Source organism: Salmo salar, chromosome ssa20, assembly GCF_905237065.1.
Source record: "Salmo salar chromosome ssa20, Ssal_v3.1, whole genome shotgun sequence".
Classification (NCBI taxonomy): domain Eukaryota; kingdom Metazoa; phylum Chordata; class Actinopteri; order Salmoniformes; family Salmonidae; genus Salmo; species Salmo salar.
Genome location: NC_059461.1, coordinates 72,407,941 through 72,429,045, shown reverse-complemented (window position 1 = coordinate 72,429,045; position 21,105 = coordinate 72,407,941). Strand labels below are relative to the sequence as shown.

The 21,105-nt window shown below is 41.1% G+C and overlaps 2 protein-coding genes across 2 annotated transcripts; both read left to right on the top strand.

The window, feature by feature from the left end:
• The first annotated feature begins 6,141 nt into the window (after positions 1 to 6,141).
• LOC123723996 (SAM domain-containing protein SAMSN-1) lies at positions 6,142 to 12,721 on the top strand. The gene is made up of 7 exons (XM_045703908.1): positions 6,142 to 6,332; positions 8,545 to 8,754; positions 9,155 to 9,272; positions 9,747 to 9,904; positions 10,025 to 10,237; positions 10,715 to 10,862; positions 11,809 to 12,721. Exons 1-7 carry the CDS (start codon positions 6,276 to 6,278, stop codon positions 11,958 to 11,960), a joined length of 1,056 nt encoding a protein of 351 aa, XP_045559864.1. The 5' UTR covers positions 6,142 to 6,275; the 3' UTR covers positions 11,961 to 12,721.
• A 585-nt stretch (positions 12,722 to 13,306) lies between these two features.
• On the top strand, positions 13,307 to 20,959 carry stch (Stress 70 protein chaperone microsome-associated 60 kDa protein). Its single transcript, NM_001173929.1, is given in 5 exon segments — positions 13,307 to 13,343; positions 13,596 to 13,936; positions 15,737 to 15,950; positions 16,477 to 16,644; positions 17,788 to 20,959. Coding segments are annotated over 5 exon segments (1,338 nt in total). The 5' UTR covers positions 13,307 to 13,318; the 3' UTR covers positions 18,378 to 20,959.
• Positions 20,960 to 21,105: the final 146 nt, after the last annotated feature.

Genomic DNA, 21,105 nt, shown 5'->3' with positions numbered 1-21,105 from the left:
AGTCATCTAAATGCATAAATAGCATGAGAAATATTCACTTACCTTTAATAATCTACATCAGAAGGCACTTCCAGGAATCCCAGGTCCACAACAAATGTTGTTTTGTTCGATAAAGATCATAATTTATGTCCAAATAACTCCATGTTGTTTGCGCGTTCAGTAAGCTACTCAAAATGTAGGAAAATGTCACGACGAAAAGTAAAAAAAAATAATCTATTTACGTTCGTTCAAACATGTCAAACGTTGTATAGCATCAATCTTTAGGGCCTTTATAACGTGAAACTTCAGTAATATTCCAACCGGACCCATGCATTGTCTTGAAAAACGTTTTGGAACAGAGCGACCTCTCGCGTGAATGCGTGCCAATGAACTGACATCCTTCCCTGGGTCACCAACTTCCCAGCCTTCTCATTCGGCCTCTGTTCATCATAGATGCCTCAAACAACTTTCTAAAGACTGTTGACATCTAGTGGAAGCCTTAGGAAGTGCAAAATGAATCCTTAGTCACTGTGTGTTGGATTGGCAATGACTTGAAAAACCTACAGGCACCAGATTTTTCATTTCCTGGTTGTATTTGTCTCAGGTTTTTGCCTGCCATATGAGTTCTGTTATACTCACAGACACCATTCAAACAGTTTTAGAAACGTCAGAGTGTTTTCTATCCAAATCTACTAATAATATGCATATTCTAGTTTCTGGGCCAGAGTAGTAACCTGTTTAAATTGGGTACGTTTTTCATCCGACCGTGAAAATACTGCCCCCTAGCCCAGACAGGTTATTAAAGTAGATGATATAGTAGATATGTTATAGTAGATTATATTAGATTATATAGAAGATTTGTTATAGTAGATTGAGAATTTTGTGGACATGTTTATTACAATCTTTACCCTACTTCAAATGCTTTGGAACCAAACAATCAAAATGTTCCATTGAAATAGATGATTTGTTTTATTTTAACCCATAGTAAGTGTCCACTAAAAATATTACGGTTTGGGTAAACAAACATTAGGAAAGAGGATGTGCTCACATGCACTCATTTAGATATTTCTATACATGCAGTATATCCAATCAGTGAAATTCAGTGAGCACATCAAATCAAATCAAATGTATTTATATAGCCCTTCTTACATCAGCTGATATATCAAAGTGCTGTACAGAAACTCAGCCTAAAACCCCAAACAGCAAGCAATGCAGGTGTAGAAGCACGGTGGCTAGGAAAAACTCCCTAGAAAGGCCAAAACCTAGGAAGAAACCTAGAGAACCAGGCTATGAGGGGTGGCCAGTCCTCTTCTGGCTGTGCCGGGTGGAGATTATAACAGCACATGGCCTAGATGTTCAAATGTTCATAAATGACCAGCAGGGTCAAATAATAATAATCGTAGTAGTTGTCGAGGGTGCAACAAGTCAGTAACACAAGAGTAAGTGTCAGTTGGCTTTTTCATAGCCGATCTTTGAGAGTATCTCTACCGCTCCTGCTGTCTCTAGAGAGTTGAAAACAGCAGGTCTGGGACAGGTAGTACGTCCAGTGAACAGGTCAGGGTTCCATAGCCGCAGGCAGAACAGATTAAACTGGAGCAGCAGCACAGCCAGGTGGACTGGGGACAGCAAGGACTCATCATGCCAGGTAGTCTTGAGGCATGGTCCTAGGGCTCAGGTCCACCGAGAGAGAGAAAGAAAGAAAGAGAGAAAGAGAGAAAGAGAGAATTAGAGAGAACATACTTAAATTCACACAGGACACCGGATAAGACAGGAGAAATACTCCAGATATAACAGACTGACCCCAGCCCCCCGACACATAAACTACTGCAGCATAAATACTGGAGGCTGAGACAGGAGGGGTCAGGAGACACTGTGGCCCCATCCGATGATACCCCCGGACAGGCAGGATATAACCCCACCCACTTTGCCAAAGCACAGCCCCCACACCACTAGAGGGATATCTTAAACTACCAACTTACCATCCTGAGACAAGGCCTAGTATAGCCCACAAAGAACTCCTCCACGGCACAACACAAGGGGGGCGCCAACCCAGACAGGAAGACCACGTCAGTGACTCAACCCACTCAAGTGACGCACCCCTCCTAGGGACGTCATGGAAGAGCACCAGTAAGCCAGTGACTCAGCCCCTGTAATAGGGTCAGAGGCAGAGAATCCCAGTGGAGAGAGGGGAACCGGCCAGTGCCTTTCCGTTCACCTTCACACTCCTGGGCCAGACTACACTCAATCATAGGACCTACTGAAGAGATGAGTCTTCAATAAAGACTTAAAGGTTGAGACCGAGTCTGCGTCTCTTACATGGGTAGGCAGACCATTCCATAAAAATGGAGCTCTATAGGAGAAAGCCCTGCCTCCAGCTGTTTGCTTAGAAATTCTAGGGACAGTAAGGAGGCCTGTGTCTTGTGACCGTAGCGTACGTGTAGGTATATACGGCAGGACCAAATCGGAAAGATAGGTAGGAGCAAGCCCATGTAATGCTTTGTAGGTTAGCAGTAAGACCTTGAAATCAGCCCTTGCCTTAACAGGAAGCCAGTGTAGGGAGGCTAGCACTGGAGTAATATGATCAAATTTTTTGGTTCTAATTTTTGGTCCCTAAACAACAAACCACTCACATGCTCTGAGTGGTTTGTGTGAGACAAAGCTATTGTTTGGGGTTTACGTGACATTGGGGCAGATTATTTCAGGTTACTCCAGTGTTGTGATTGTGTAGGCTCCTATAGATTTATCTTCTCCTTTTATTCCTGTAGATGGATCAACACCTATGGGTTACAGGCCATTGAAGGCAAAACTAGGCAAAAGGAGTGGCTAGTATTTGGACAAATGTTTATCTTCAGGAATCCGTAATATGACTATTTCAGATTTTTCTTTCTAATAAACAGGGTTATAATATAGAAAATAGTGCCATGTCTAAAAATATAGGATTATATCTGTCAACAGTGTCAATTGAAAAAATAAGCATTCCTAATTTATCAGTAGGTGTGTTTAGGGAGTTCAATTCTAAATCAATATAAACGTGTGTATGTACTGTTGGTACATTTCCATCGTATGCTGCCCTCTAGTGACTTCATGTAGGATTAGTTTATGAAAATCATTTCATGCAACATTTAAGAACAATACCAAGCCTCCTCACGTGAAAAACTGCTGAGTATTACCAAGGGTCGGCCTGGAAGGTCTGAAGAAATAGATTAGAAACTGTAATCCTGGATTGAGACAAACATGGCTGATTGCAAGCAGTGTGGGATTAGGAAATGTTTTTGTCCATAGCCTTTTCTCTTATTTTCCATTGATCGATTGTAGTTCTGCATTGTACAAATGGAGTTTAATCGCCTCACTATAACGTCAGAGGACTGATTATACATATATAGGAGGACCACGACGTGCCTATACAACCTCTGCATGAACTCATTACCTTATTTGTTTCTGATGTGAATTTGACCATTATTTGTGAGGAGAATGTTTGTTTGCTTCTCTTTACATTTTACATTTACGTCATTTAGCAGAAGCTCTTATCCAGAGCGACTTACAGTAGCGAATGCATACACTTCATTTCATGCATTATAAAAAAAAAATTGTACTGGCCCCCCCGTGGGAATCGAACCCACAACCCTGGCGTTGCACACACCATGCTGGCGTTGCACACACCATGCTGGCGTTGCAAACACCATGCTCTACCAACTGAGCCACAATTACTTTGTATAAGACAACAGAAGGCCTATGAGTAATGATGAAAATGACTAATGGTTTGGAACATTCCACTGCAAGGAAGAAGTCATGTAGAACAGCTTGCTGTAACCTAATAACCCACATACTAGCTTGTTAAAAAGTTATAAACCACAGTATGAATTAAATAGGTCATTGATGCTGACTGATTCCATATTTTTTTATGTGCAAAATGTATCCTATAATAGCCATTTATATAGCCTAATGTAAGATAATCACAGCATGTTTGATTTAATGTGGCAGTAAATTACATTTAATGTGTCAAACGTGTTATCAAGTAGATCAAAAGTAGCTTGTTTTAGTAAAATGTCCATACTGAGTGCAGATGATCAAGCGGAAACTGTTTCGACATCACAGAGTTGCCGTCTTCCTCTCTTCCTCTGTCTGCCGTTCATAACCTCAACACTTCCTCAAACCAATCACCCGAGATTTTGACATTTGAGCAAAGAAAAGTTCAACCTTGACATTATAATTTATGATAATTCTATTTCCTGCTTTTTTTCTTACTGGAATGTTTTGTGTGAAAGACATTTGGAAAGAACTGAACCCAAATAACAGTCATTGATGAAGGTTTCAAAACATTGTTTATCCCACAATTGCTGTCCACAATTTTATAACACTTTTACTTCTGATACTTAAGTATATTTTAGCAATTTCATTTACTTTTAATACTTAAGTATATTTAAAACCAAATACTGGTATTTTACTGGGTGACTTTCACTTTTACTTGAGTCATTTTCTATTAAGGTATCTTTACTTTTACTCAAGTATAACAATTGGGTACTTTTTCCACCACTACCCAATAACGTCAAAGTGGATTATGTCTTTAGACATTTTTACAAAATTAATAAAAAATAAAAAGCTGAAATGTCTTGAGTCAATAAGTATTCAACCCCTTTATTATGGCAATCCTAAATAAGTTATGGAGTAAAAATGTGCAAAACAAGTCACATAGTAAGTGTGTGCAATAATAGTGTTTAACATAATTTTTTAATGACTACCTCATATCTGTACCCCACACATACAATTATGTGTAAGGTCCCCCAGTCGAGCAGTGAATTTCAAACACAGATTCAACCACATAGACCAGGGTGGTTTTCCAATGCACCTATTGGTAGATGGGTAAAAAAACAACAACAACAACAACACAAAAGATATTGAATATTCCTTTGAGCATGGTGAAGTTATTCATTAAACTTTGGATGGTGTATCAATAGACTCAGTCACTACAAAGATACAGCTGTCCTTCCTAACCCAGTTGCCAGAGAGGAAGGAAACGGCTCAGGGATTTTACCATGAGGCCATTGGTGACTTTAAAACAATTACAGAGTTTAATGGCTGTGATACAAGAAAACTGAAGATGGATCAGCAACATTGTAATTACTCCACAATACTAACCCTAATAGAGTGAATAGAGAGAAAAGAAGGAATCCTGTACGGAATGAAAACATTCCAAAACATTTCATCCTGTTTGCAATTAGGCACTAGAAGAAATTAACTTAATGTCCTGAGTACAAAGCGTTATGTTTGGGGCAAATCCAACACAACACAACACTGAGTACCACTCTTCATATTTTCAAGCATGGTAGTGGCTGAATCATGTTATGGTATGCTTGTAATCGGCAAGGACTAGGGAGTTTTTATATATAAAAAGAAACGGAATAGAGCTAAGCACAGGCAAAATCCTAGAGGAATCCCTGGTTTAGTCTGCTTTCCAACAGACACTAGGAGACAAATTCACCTTTCAGCAGGACAATAACCTAATACACAAGGCTAAATATACACGAGTTGCTTACCAAGATGACATTGAATTTTCCTGAGTGGCCTAGTTAGAGTTTTGACTTACATCGGCTTAAAAATCAATGTCAAGGCTGTCTAGCATTGATCAACAACCAACTTGACAGAGCTTGAAGGATTTAAAAAATAATAATGTCCAAATATTGTACAATCCATGTCTGCAAAGCTCTTAGGGATTTACCTATAAAGAATCACAGCCAAAGGTGATTACAACATGTTTTGACTCAGGGTGTGAATACTTTTAAAAATGAGATATTTATGTATTTCATTTCCAATAAATTAGCAAAGATATCCCTCCCAAAATGTTGACTTTGTCAATATGGGGTATTTCGTGTAGATGGGTGAGATTATTTTCTTTTTATTCCATTTTGAATTCAGGCTGTACACAACAAAATATATAGCTTATGCCAGGTGTGAGTTATGCAACAAATATAGCCCAATCACAAATGTTAACTAGGTTCCAAAATTATATCACCATCATCACAGTGTTACTAAAAGTGAAAATGTTTTCAGAGGGAGACCACAAAATGTTAATCTAGCAGAATGTGTTTTTTCCCCTTCTGAAACCGATTCCGTGGTAATAGACAGAATGTTGATTGCTTCACATGTCACATCCTGTCCTTTTGAGGAAGTCAAGTATTCGGTCTGGGTTAGTTTAGTGCAGTTAACACTTAGCTACCATCAGAGTTGGTCTGAGTACAGATAGGCTTCTTTAAGATTTCCTTAGACTGAACTCTAAAACCAACCAACATCAACACAAAATGCTACAGAGGGCAGCCTCAAATGTTTCAGACAAACCAAAGCTCAGTAAACCAAAGGTAGGTGAAAACAAATTATTTCTAAGTAGCGCGTCCAAATACATTGAATTGATAACTAACTGTGTAGAATTGATAACTAACTGTTTAGTGCAAACTACCTACAATAGTTAGCACTACAATGTGATTCTAATTAAAAGATAGCAATGTCTTTGACTGATGGTCAGTAGAAAGAAGACATTGGTCATCTGTGTGGAAGTGCAGCAGATACACTTGAAGTCAGAAGTTTACATACACTTAGGTTGGAGTCATTAAAACTCGTTTTTCAACCACTCCACAAATTTCTTGTTATCAAACTATACATTTGGTAGGTCGGTTAGGACATCTACTTTGTGCATGACACAAGTAATTTTTACAACAATTGTTTACAGACAGATTATTTCACTTAAAATTCACTGTATCACAATTCCAGTGCATCAGACATTTACATACACTAAGTTGACTGTGCCTTTAAACAGCTTGGAAAATTCCAGAAAATGATGTCATGGCTTTAGAAACTTCTGATAGGCTAATTGACATCATTTTAGTCAATTGGAGGTGTACCTGTGGATGTATTTCAAGGCCTACCTTCAAACTCAGTGCCTCTTTGCTTGACATCATGGGAAAATCAAAAGAATTCAGCCAAGACCTCAGAAAATAAATTGTAGAAATCCACAAGTCTGGTTCATCCTTGGGAGCAATTTCCAAACGCCTGAAGGTACCATGTTCATCTGTACAAACAATAGTACGCAAGTATAAACACCATGGGACCACGCAGCCGTCATACCGCTCAGGAAGGAGACGCGTTCTGTCTCCTAGAGATGAATGTACTTTGGTGCGAAAACTGCAAATCAATCCCAGAACAACAGCAAAGGACCTTGTGAAGATGCTGGAGTAAACAGGTAAAAAAGTATCTATATCCACAGTTAAACAAGTCCTATATCGACATAACCTGAAAGGCCACTCAGCAAGGAAGAAGCCACTGCACCAAAACCGCCATAAAAAAGCCTGACTACGGTTTGCAACTGCACATGGGGACAAAGATTGTACTTTTTGGAGAAATGTCCTCTGGTCTGATGAAACAAAAATAGAACTGCTTGGCCATAATGACCATCGTTATGTTTGGAGGAAAAAGGGGGAGGCTTGCAAGCCGAAGAACACCATCCCAACCGTGAAGCATGGGGGTGGCAGCATCATGCTGTGGGGGTGCTTTGGCGCAGGAGGGATTGGTGTACGTCACAAAATAGATGGCATCATGAGGATGGAAATTGATGTGGATATATTGAAGCAACATCTCAAGACATCAGTCAGGAAGTTAAAGCTTGGTCACAAATGGTCGTCCAAATGGACAATGACCCCAAGCATACTTCCAAAGTTGTGGCAAAATGGCTTAAAGACAACAAAGTCAAGGTATTGGGGTGGCCATCACAAAGCCCTGACCTCAATCCTAAAGAAAATTTATGGGCAGAACTGAAAAAGCGTGTGAGCAAGGAGACCTACAAACCTGACTCAGTTACACCAGCTCTGTCAGGAGGAATGGGCCAAAATTCACCCAACTTATTGTGGGAAGCTTGTGGAAGGCTACCCGAAACGTTTGACCCAAGTTAAACAATTTAAAGGCAATGCAAAACTGAGTTTAAATGTATTTGGCTAAGGTGTATGTAAACTTCCGACTTCAACTGTATATGGTCAAAGTTGTAAAAAGGGGGAGGTCCGTCAGATTACTCAAAAGGTTCCCTAGATTGCTGCCGAGTGTATGGTTCTGATATTTTAATAGGGATTTACTGGGATTATTCATTTATATAATTATTTTGGTGCTCTGATGTGGAGATACCAGAATTTGGACAGATTAGAAATACTTTTAGGTTCATGAAAACTTTGAAAAATCTATGAACTGTACCTCACAAGCTCATCATGATAGAGATACATTCATAGTGCAATTGAGATTGAGTTCAAGTAGCCTCATGTGCCAGACTTCTAGGCTCAAGATACATTGCTCAATACAATAGCACAGTATTCCTGTAAATCAAGGGAGTAGGAGAACATAATTCATTACCACGGAAGTGGTCCTTCATTAGCCTAATATGAAACAAATAAAAGGAAATCATAAACACATAGTGATTGGGTGGGATGGGGGTGCAACATGCATTGCATAATGTTCCAGATTGGGTCCTGACTCCTGCTGCCGCTGTAGTAAACACACATTCATTCTGACATCTGTAATCTCTCCATGCAGCGCTCCACTAGTTTTGGGCGATTTGAGGGCATCAGACAACCATCACCAGCCAGACTAGAGGAAAATGGAACAACAGTGGCAGAGGAGTCTGGCTGTGAGAGTTCTGATCAGACCAAACAAGGCAGCCTGGGGAAGAAGATGAAGGCCATCTCTCTGACCATGCGCAGGAAGATGGGCAAGAAGCACTCCAAAATCTTCTCTGAGGAAGCTGTGAGTCACACTACAGACTGCCTCTTCCTCCTATACAGAACTTAGTATTCTGCATAGTGTATCAAAGCATCTAGAGGCTCTTAAAAGATTGTATCTTTCCTCTCTGACTGGCTATAACCCACATCCTCAAATGCAACATTGTGATGTCTACCTATGTCATAAGAATACTCTTGTAAAATAAGTCTGGCCAAGCAAGACTCAATTTGTGTTGAAATTAGGTCTAAGTGACAAAATAGTATCCATCAACCTGGTCAGTATTTGCAAGTGTCTATGTTGAATTGTTAACTCAATGGCACTTCCTTATATAAATGGCACAGTTATGTACAGTATATAGTAAGGAATCATAATCAGTTTGGCTGACTCACATAGTGGCTTGTCCATCTTGTATTTCCACATGTAGGGTGAAGACACTGACAGAGACCTAGAAGAGGAAACAGAGTGCAGTCCTCCGTTAGAGAAAGGCTCTGAAAAGACCAACAACTCTCTGGAGAGCCTGTACAGTGGACAGAGCTCCTCCAGTAAGTCTTCTCCACAGGGATGTCAACACAAAGTCATGTCTCCCCTCATACAAGTCTGTAAATGAAGATGCACGTTTGTAAATTAAGAATAAGCAAATGTGATGTGTTTTCATGCGTTTTATTTTACCATTGTATTACCATATCATTACTATTATATTACAATATTATCATAGGCTTGTAACCTTCCCTCCAACACAAGGATACACAAGGATAGGGGCGGCAGGTAGCCTCGTGGTTAGTGCGTTGGGCCAGTAACTGAAAGGTTGCTGGATCAAATCCCTGAGCTGACAAGGTAAAAATATGTCGTTCTGCCCATGAACAAGGCAGTTAACCCACTGTTCCCCGGTAGGCCGTCATTATAAATAAGAATTTGGTGTTAACCGACTTGCCTAGTTAAATAAAGGTTACTTTTTTTCATAGTCCAGGGATAAATCTGTGCAGTGTAATCATACTGTGATGTCTTGTCCCCTGTAGGCTCAGGTAGTGTGGCCTGCCTCTCAAATGGCTCCAGTACCAGAGACAATCTGAGACTAGAAGAGAACGGCTCCTACAACGGACACTTCTGTGGTAGAGCACGGGTCCACACAGACTTTGTTCCCAGCCCATATGACACTGACTCCCTCAAACTCAAGGTAGACAGAAGATAATGCCTTTAGATTGGGGTAATGTGAAATGTCATAAAAGATGTTGTTAAAAGCTGTTTCATTAATCTGTATGTATGATTCATGAAATCTCTTGATGTCTCTTGCCAGGTTGGAGACATTATCAGCATCATCAGTAAACCTCCCATGGGCATATGGACAGGGATGCTGAACTACAAAGTGGGCAACTTCAAGTTCATCTACGTTGACATGCTCATGGAGAAAGAGAGCGAGGAGGAGGCGCCAAAGATCAGGCCTCAGAGGATGAGCAAGAGACCACGACCAAAGACACTACTGGAACTACTGGAGCGTCTTCATCTAGAGGTGAGGGCTCAGAGGTTATGGCTAGAAGGGATCTAGCTTTTGTCAAATTAACTTCAGATTTGACTTTTCATAGCATGTTTGGAAAATTAACCTAGCAGGTTAGGAGAATTAGGTTAAGGTTAGGAAAAGGGTTAGGGTTAGCTAAAATTTTAAAAATGTTGTCTTTGACTGTTAATTTGACAAAAGCTGGATCTAGCCATGGCCTGTTAAAATGACTGCCAAATGCAGCCACATTTTTTCTTTCCAGTAACCAATGAAACCTACACTGAGAAAACAATGTCAAGTGTCCCTCAACACTACCAGACACACAGTATTGAGAACGTTGTTGTCTCAATTACCCCCCCCCCAAAAAAAATTATAATAATAATAATATGCATAAACATAACCTAAAGCACTAAATGGTGAACAAATTAGTATAAGATTATGAAAGGTAGATGAGATGACATTGACAATGGAAATATGTCTTGTTTATTCCAGGAGTATGCATCTGCACTGCTTCTGAATGGCTACCAGACAGTAGAGGACCTGAGGCACCTGCAGGAGAAACACCTTATAGAGCTGAACGTGATGAATCCAGAACACAGAGGCAGGCTGCTGGCTGCTGCAGACTGCAGATATACAGAGAGTGAGTAGCAAAACCAATTTCTACTGTAGCCTAACCCTACTGGATTTTTACTGGGGTAAAGGAAATGGCCAATTGTACCACAGACATTTTGTGCAACGCAGCACTACACTCAGAAAGGAACATCTTGATTTTTGTGTGTTATGATTAGCAGATGCTTATAACTGCTATTATTTAAGACGTGCCCATCCGGCAGAGTTGACACCTGTCAGAGAGAGCACAGTGTCTTCCTCTATTCTAATCCTCTAAAAAACACTGTAAGGCTCTGAAACACAAATGAAACAGAAAGATAGGTCTCCAATTCAGATTAAGAAATGAACAATACTAGCCAGTTTCTGTCAGCTGCTTACAAAACAGGATGCATTCAATTAGCATAAGGCTTATTAATGTTTGTGTCCTCGCATAACACCAATAATGTTGGTCTAAATTAAGGTCATATATGTGTGTTTGGGCTAATTTCGGACAGAACAGATGGCACTGCCACCCTGACTAAATCAGATATCGTATCTGTGGGCTAGTTCCTGACCAAACAATGGCACTGCCACCCTGGCTGAACCAGATATCGTGGCTGTGGGCTAGTTCCTGACCAAACAATGGCACTGCCACCCTGGCTGAACCAGATATCGTGGCTGTGGGCTAGTTCCTGACCAAACAATGGCACTGCCACCCTGGCTAAATCAGATATCGTATCTGTGGGCTAGTTCCTGACCAAACAATGGCACTGCCACCTTGGCTGAACCAGATATCGTGGCTGGCTGTTGGATTACCCTGGCAGAGGTTACCAGCCAGGAAGGAATGTAGTCATTAAATCAAGCTTAATTCCATTTAGATGGTGTGAGAATTGCAACCCTAATTCATTTTAATTGACTTGGATCGGGGCAGACAACCTTGCAACCCGCAGGTGTCTGAGGATCCAACCAACCAGACTGTTTTGTTCTTGGGTTCGCAGGCGATGATGTGAGGGAGAGTAAGGAGCCCTCTTCATCACACAGCCTGAAGGAGGAGAAGAGTGACTGTCCCAGAGACTCAGGCTGCTTTATTCCATCAGAGTGCTCTGAAAACAGCAAAGAGGACACAGAGAGCCAACCAGTCACACACTGATAGGCTGCACTATCCTAATTAACATACCAGTATAAAGTTTATTAACTATTACGTTTTGACATGTAAATTACGATGGCTCACCAAGTTTACCTCGTCTGTATTTGGTTTAACAAAGTGGGATTTCATTAATTAAATGTTACATGTAGGCAATTTTTCTTAAAACCAATGAATTTGTTCCTCCTTATAAGCCTCCATTTATGAACCTTTTTCTTTAATCTATTAATTCACATAAAGCACAGGGATCAAACTCATTCCACGGAGAGCTGCGGGTTCTCGCTCCTCCCTTGCACTTGATTGATGAATTAAGGTCACTAATTAGTAAGGAACTCCCCTCATCTAGGGCTTAATTGAAAGAAAAAAAAACCTTGCAGACACTAGGCCCTCCATGGAATGAGTTTGACACACCTGACAAAATATTTATGACAAATGATATCTTGTTTTTTTGTGTATTGTGCTGGAAACTATGACGTGTGTTTGGTTGTACTATCATTGTGGGGACCAGAAGGAGGCTATTTTAGATTTAGGGGATTAGGGTTAGGTGTTCGGGGTTAAGGTTAGGGGTTAGGAAAAATAGGATTTTAATGGGAATTAATTGTTTGGTCCCAACAAGGACAGTAAAACAAGTGTGTGTGTGTGCGTGGGCAGGAGTTTGTACATATATTTTTTAACGATCCTGGTTTAACAAAATGTACAGACTTGTAGAACTGAATATACTGTAAGTGCAATATGTCACACATTAATAAAGTATTTATGCATCAAGAGTCATCTGTCATTAGTCTAACTACTCCGTTAATTTGTAATGAATGTATAATTTATAATATAATTTCAAGCAAAATGTGAAGAGAGCAAGGCAATGCGAAACCTCAAAATGTTGCGACACTGAACACATATTTCAATACGTCATATATGACTAATGTTCATGGGAAAGGTTGTTACTTTGCTTTCTCATCCCGTGTATGTATAAGCGATAACGAATGGATTGGACTACGTTACCCAGAAACATTTTACCACATTACAATGGTGACGTGTCGTTCTGTGGCTCGTCCACATTATTCTGAATGCACAATCCGTCAAGAGAAGTTTCTACTAGCTACCACAGTCACAAAATCATATATCGTAAAAATGAATGATAAAATAAAATGTATTTTTGCTCTTAATTTAAGGATCTGGTTAGTCATAAGGTTAGCGGTGTGGTTAAGGATTAGGTTTAAAATCACATTTTAAGAAGATACATGTTACAAATAGGCGGGGTTTATGACTTAATGGCTATGGTAACTAGTGACGACCGTCAAGCGGTGACAACAGATTAGTCTAGATGTTTTACTACATCTCAGTTCGGGGGTGATCAATACTTGACAATGGCTGGGGAAATGTCTATGATCGGTAAGTAAGATTTAACCGTAACGTGTGCTTGTTGTTGTGTAACCAGCTGTTTAGCTAGCTAGCAAGTGGGCTGACAAGTTACCGGTAGCTGGTTAGTTGCTACCTAAATCATTATTAGCAGTCAATTAGCTGAAAATGTGTAAAACTGTCAACGCTGAGTGAATATGTAAATAAGTAGGCTAATTACGACCTAGTTACGTAAACAACATCCATACCTAAACCCACGTCTTTTCTATATCTTCCGTGTCGCAGGATCGGTCATTCTGGCTCTTTTTCTAGCTGGCTATTTGGGCCAACATTATCTGCCTCCACCGAAACCAAAGGTAATCGGCCTAGATCTGGGGACCACTTTCTGCTCGGTGGGAGTATTCCACCCGGGTACCGGGGATGTGGAGGTGATAGGGGATGAGGAGGGGCGGAAGAGCATTCCTAGTACGGTGTCGTTCACCCTTACCGAAGTTCTCGCCGGTTACGAGGGTCAGAATCTGGCCGACAATGATCCTCAAAACACCATCTATGATGCCAAGCGGTTTATTGGAAAAATATTCGAACAAGAGCTCCTCGAGCAGGAAAGTGCTCGCTATCCATTCAAGGTACAGTACATACCGTCGAAGTCGGACGTTTACGTACACCTTAGCCAAATACATTTAAACTCAGTTTTAAACAATTCCTGACATTTAATCCTAGTAAAAATTCACTGTCTTAGGTCAGTTAGGATCACCACTTTATTTTAAGAATGTGAAATGTCAGAATAATAGTAAAGAATCATTTATTTCAGCTTTTATTTCTTTCATCACATTCCCAGTGGGTCAGAAGTTTACATACACTCAATTAGTATTTGGTAGCATTGCCTTTAAATTGTTTAACTTCGGTCAAACGTTTCAGGTAGCCTTCCACAACCTTCCCACAATAAGTTGGGTGAATTTTGGCCCATTTCTCCTGACAGAGCTGGTGTAACTGAGTCAGGTTTGTAGGTCTCCTTGCTTACACACGCTTTTTCAGTTCTGTCCACAAATTTTCTAAAGGGTTGAGGTCAGGGCTTTGTGATGGCAACTCCAATACCTTGACTTTATTGTCCTTAAGCCATTTTGCCACAACTTTGGAAGTATGCTTGGGGTCATTGTCCATTTGGAAGACCCATTTGCAACCAAGCTTTAACTTCCTGACTGATGTCTTGAGATGTTGCTTCAATATATCCACATCATTTTCCTTCCTCATGTTGCCATCTATTTTGTGAAGTGCACCAGCCCCTCCTGCAGCAAAGCTCCCCCACAACATGATGCTGCCACCCCCGTGTTTCACGGTTGGGATGGTGATCTTCGGCTTGCAAGCCTCCCCCTTTTTCCTCCAAACATAACAATGGTCATTATGGCCAAACAGTTCTATTTTTGTTTGATCAAACCAGAGGACATTTCTCCAAAAAGTACGATCTTTGACCCCATGTGCAGTTGCAAATCGTAGTCTGGCTTTTCTATGGCGGTTTTGGAGCAGTGGCTTCTTCCTTGCTGAGCGGCCTTTCAGGTTATGTCGATATAGGACTCGTTTTACTGTGGAAATTGATACTTTTGTACCTGTTTCCTCCAGCATTTTCACAAGGTCCTTTGCTGTTGTTCTGGGATTGATTTGCACTTTTCGTACCAAAGTACGTTCATCTCTAGGAGACAGAACGCGTCTCCTTCCTGAGTGGTATGACGGCTGCGTGGTCCCACAGTGTTTATACTTGTGTACTATTGTTTGTACAGATGAACATGGTACCTTCAGGCGTTTGGAAATTGCTCCCAAGGATGAACCAGACTTGTGGAGGTCTACAATTTATTTTCTGAGGTCTGGGCTGATTTCCTTTGATTTTCACATGATGAACTGAGTTTTTGAAGGTAGGCCTTGAAATGCATCCACAGGTACACCTCCAATTGACTCAAATGATGTCAATTAGCCTATCAGAAGCTTTTAAAGCCATGACATTTTCTGGTATTTTCCAAGCTGTTTAAAGGCACAGTCAACTTAGTCTATGTAAACTTCTGACACACTGGAATTGTGATACAGTGAATTATAAGTTAAATAATCTGTCTGTAAACAATTGTTGGAAAAATTACTTGTGTCATGCACAAAGTAGATGTCCTAACCGACTTTCCAAAACTATAGTTTGTTAACAAGAAATTTGTGGAGTGGTTGAAAAATGAGTTTTAATGACTCCAACCTAAGTGTATGTAAACTTCCAACTTCAACTGTACAGTACATACTGATGTAGTTACTTTGACAGTCAATACACCACAGTGAAAATGATTGAATACAGCATTAGCATTTGGATACATAAGCTTTGTGATTGCAGGTGTATAAATATGCTATATCAATGACTGCTGACTTTCATTAGTAATAACATACCTTTCTTTCAGGTGATAAATAAGAATGGCAGTGCAGAGTTCTTGGTCACCACCAACCAGACGTTCACAGTTACTCCCGAGTTCATTGGTTCTCGGCTGCTGCTGAAGATGAGGAAGATGGCGGAGCATCACCTGGGTGTCCCCATCAAAAGGGCTGTTATCTCTGTCCCTGCTGAGTTTGATGATAGACAGAGGAACTATACCATCAGGGCTGCCAACCTGGCCGGTCAGTCTCTGTCTGGCAATACTGTATCAACAGTCATACAATTATGATGTGTAAACACTGCTACAGGAATTACTTACACTGTATAGGTTTTTATTGTATTCTCATTAAGAAACAGTTTATCATACAGGGATTGACATTAAGGGTTGCCCTATTACCTGGGGCATGTAAACTGAGCAGTCACGCAAGTTGAGCCTGCTCTGAGGTGTTTTTTGTTGTTGTTTAAGTGAAAACAACCAAACTGCAAATAATTCCTATCTTAAAACTGATCTTTCTGGTTCCTCCACATTGTGTAAGTGAAAGACAGGTAGTTTTAGGCGAGCTGAGCTCACAATTGTTTCTTTTTTTTACTGATTACAAATATTTTGATAACTGATCTTTGATTCCTCTCCTATGTGTAGATGAAAGGCAGGCAATATATAACACTTCTGCATGTAAAAAGCTAATTAAACAATTCTGATGACAAAATCTACACTACCCACTGTAAGAACTGTAACTAACATATGATTGTTCTGTTTACACCACACAGGACTGGACATCTTGCGTGTGATCAACGAGCCCACGGCTGCAGCAATGGCGTACGGGTTACACAAGGTGGACGTGTTCAACGTGCTGGTGGTAGACCTGGGAGGAGGAACGCTGGACGTCTCTCTGCTCAATAAACAAGGGGGCATGTTCCTCACCAGAGCCATGGCAGGTAGGACACTAATCAACTCCTTATCATGTTGTAGTTACGCATGGTTTAGTTGGTGTCACTTTCATTTCTCTTCTGGTAGGTAGGGTGGCAGGTAGCCGAGCGTTAGGCTAGTAACCAAAAGGTCGCTGGTTCGAATCCCAGAGCTGACTAGGTGAAAAATCTGTCTATATGCCCTTGAGCAAGGCACTTAACCATAATTGTTCCTGTAAGTCACTCTGGATAAGAGTGTCTGCTAAATGACTCAAATGTTCTGGAATTAAATTGGGCAGTACAAGTGGAACATTTGCCATATTGTATACTGAACAAAAATATAAAGACAACAATTTCAATGATTACAGTTCATATCAGGAAATCAGTCAATTGAAATCAATTCTTTAGGCCCTACTCTATGGATTTCACATGACTGGCCAGGGGCACAGCAATGGGTGGGCCCAGCCAATCAGAATTAGTTTTTCCCCACAAAAGGACATTATTACAGACAGAAATACTCCTCAGTTTCATCAGCTGTCTGGGTGGCTGGTCTCAGATGATCCCGCAGGTAAAGAAGCTGGCTGGTGTGGTTACACGTGGTCTGCAGTTGTGAGGCCGGTTGGACGCATTGCCAAATTCTCTAAAATGACATTAGAGGCGGCTTATGGTAGAGACATTAACATTCAATTATCTGGCAACCGCTCTGGTGGACATTCCTGCAGTCAGTAAGCCAATTGCACGCTCACTCAAAACATGAGTTGTCTGTGGCATTGTGTTGTGTGCCAAAACTGCACATTTTAGAGTGGCCTTTTTTGTCCCCAGCACAAGATGCCCCTGTGAAATGATCATGCTCATTAATCACCTCCTTGATATTCCACACTTGTAAGGTGGATGTATTATCTTGGCAAATGAGAAATGCTCACTAACAGGGATGTAAACAAAATTGGAGTGAAATAAGCTTTTTGTGCATATGTAACATTTTTGGGATCTTTTATTTCAGCTCATGAAACAAGGGACCAACAACACTTTATATGTTGCGTTTATATTTTTGTTCAGTATAGTTGGAGGACCATTTCAAACCATACATGATAATGAATTTAAATGGAATTTATCCCAATACAACTAACAGATGAATAGTATGCTTGGACTCAGAGAATGACCCTTGTTTCCTAGGTAACAACAAGCTGGGAGGGCAGGACTTCAGCCAGAGGCTGCTCCAGTACACCATGGAGAGGGTCCGCCAGCAGTACGGCGTTCCCCCCACCCTCAAAGAGGACATCCACCGCCTCCGCCAGGCTGTGGAGATTGCCAAACTCAACCTAACCCTGCAGCCCAGTGCCCACCTCAGGGTACGCCTGCACCTGGAGCCCCAAGGGGACCCCAAGAAACCACCACAGGGGCCCGCCAAGGACCCAATCCCAGTCATCTTCCAAGCAGTCATCACCCGTGAGCTGTTTGAAGAGTTGAACAGCGACCTCTTTCAGAAGGTTCTGGCACCTGTAGAGACAGTGCTGGCCGAGGGCCACCTGGGGAAGGAGGAGGTGGATGAGATAGTTCTGGTGGGAGGCTCCACCCGCATCCCTAGGATCAGGAAGCTGATCAGTGAGTACTTTGGGAAGGAGCCCAACACCTCGGTGGACCCAGACTTGGCAGTGGTGACCGGGGTGGCCATCCAGGCTGGCATCATGGGGGGCTCCTGGCCCCTACAGGTCAGCGCTATAGAGATCCCCAACAGACACATCCGCAAGACCAACTTCAATTGATCTAGTCTAGAGAGGTGGCAAGGGGCATAAGGATGCCACCAGACAGAGACTTGCCATATTTAAGGATGGTCTGCATTTTAACTGTTAATTGTCCTTCTCCATGTGTGCAGTACTCTTGAGGTTAAAATATGATCTTCTTCAGCTCTAATAATAGATACTGGGATATATTCTCACAAAGAAGCTCAAATTACACCATCACTTGTTTACGGCTGGCCTAATTTATTGGACCAACTGTGGTAGATTGAAATGGTATTCAATTCAGGGAACGACCTTTTTCTACAGAACTGTGACCAGCCAATACACCGTCAGCTATTTATTTATTTATTTCTAGTGAATGTCTGCATGTGTGCGAGCGTGTTTGTACTGCATGGGGGTGGGTGGGTACAGCACATTAGGAGTATTTGTTTTTCAGTGGATGACAACACTCTTCTGCCTTTTCAGAGAGCTGCTGTGGTTGTGTGGAGCTGTACTGTTAGGTTCTGTGCTTTTAAGTCACCTGATATGAAGAACTACCAGTCCTATTGACTAGGGCAGTATTCTATTAAAGTTTTGGACCAAATATTTTTGCACATATTGTTACTAGCGTTACATTCAAGCAGTAGCCTATGTTCAGCTTTGCGAGATGTCGGTTTTGTATTGGATAACTGATGAATTGTCAAAATAAGGGGCATAAATATTGCACTTTGAAAATGATACTTGTTAGCCAGCATCATCATTCTGGTGCAATTGCATTATAAGAATCAGAGTACACGGTCTGACATTTAGTACTTCTATATTTTACATTTTAGTCATTTAGCAGACACTCTGGATAAGAGTGATTTACAGGAGCAATTAGGATTAAGCACCTTGCTCAAGGGCACGTCGACAATTTTCACCTTGTCGGCTTGGGGATTCAAACCAGGGCCCTTTGGTTACTGGCCCAACGCTCTTAACCACTAAGCTACCTGTATATAGAAGTACTTATTTAAGTGCCATAAAAAGACCCAAGGCGCCTGTTAGATGTGTTACCGTGTGCCACAAGACCGCTGGTTGTAAAGTAATGGTAGTGGCTGTGTTACCGTGTGCCACAAGACCGCTGGTTGTAAAGTAATGGTAGTGGCTGTGTTACCGTGTGCCACAAGACCGCTGGTTGTAGAGTAATGCTAGTGGCTGTGTTACCGTGTGCCACAAGACCGCTGGTTGTAGAGTAATGCTAGTGGCTGTGAGAGCCCCTGGCATTGGAGAACAAACATGTTGCTTGATCATTTACTATCATTAGTCAATTCTAATTATCTCATGTATGAAATGTACATTCCAAAATACCAGTGTAGTCAGGGCTGATGCAGCAGACAAATGTAAATACTGTATACCTTTACCTTTTTGAATGCATTCCTTGTTGAACGTGCCTCAGATAATGTACTAATTTCAGTTCTCTGAAGCGATATGCTATAGGAATTTATGAGTATGTAATTTAAGATATTTTTGTACTGCACGTTTTGCTTATATTCTTCAAAGCACCCCTCTCATATGGCCGCATCAGATATCTGCTTGAACTACATGCTGCTTTTCAACAAAAAAAATTCAGAATTTCCCTAAATACCATTATTGAATTTCTGTAGTGAAAATTGTATTTTCTTCATTACAAACAAATCCATTCAAACAGAGATTGCCACTGAGGTAAGGGGAAAAATCAACATTCAGATGCGGTCCTCATTTCATGACAGACTGACTTTCTAGTGCAGGTGGAAGTTAAATAAAAATAACATTTGTGATAATGTTCCCAGCACATCGAGTGTTAAAATCTTGCAAAATCCATTTACAATTATCACTAGCTTCTTCAGCAATGTGGTAACATCATAGTTTATTTAACTAGGCAAGTCAGTTAAGAACATTATTTACAATGACAGCCTAGGAACAGTGGGTTAACTGCCTTGTTCAGGGGCAGAATGACAGATTTTACCTTGTCAGCTCTGGGATTCGATCTAGCAACTTTTTGGTTACTGGCCCAACACTCAAACCACTAGGCTACCTGCCACCTCAATCCATAATTGAGGGAAAAAAATATCAGTATAACAGAGATCCACAATGGTGTTAGTTACTGGCATGGGCCAGTAATATAACACAGTGCCTTCAGAAAATATTCCACGTTGTGTTACAGCCTGGATTAAATAGTGTGGCAGACCAGGGGGTTTGGTCAAGACCTTTACCCATATCAGACAGAGAAGGATTAGATGAAAAAGGATAGGTCTCCCCTATGAGACCCTCTCCGGGATGCTGTCTTCCGGTATTCCAGGTCTGGTACAAAACTGAACTCCCTCTTCTTACCTCTGCAACTGTCAACAATACCACTGGAGTCCTTTCTTCCCCCCATTCCTCCTGTGTGCTGCCCTTCTGGCAGCTTTATGGGCCTTGCACAGCTGGTGAGCAATCAGCCCCAATTAGTCCTGGCACGTCCATCAGATGGAGACATCGCCTCGACGAGTCTCCCCCTGGTGGCTGACCTGCTGTACGCCACAGATTTTTACACACAATACCCCATGAAAATGAAGACATGTTTTTAGAAATGTTTGCAAATGAAATACATAAACCAAATGTACTTGTTACAATATTTGCGTCTTTCTTGGTGAGTTTAAGAGCTTTGCACACCTGGATTTAGTCCATGTGACTTTTACTCCTGAATTTATTTAGACTTGCCATAACAAAAGGGGTTGAATACATGACTCAAGACATTTCAGCTTTTAATTTCATT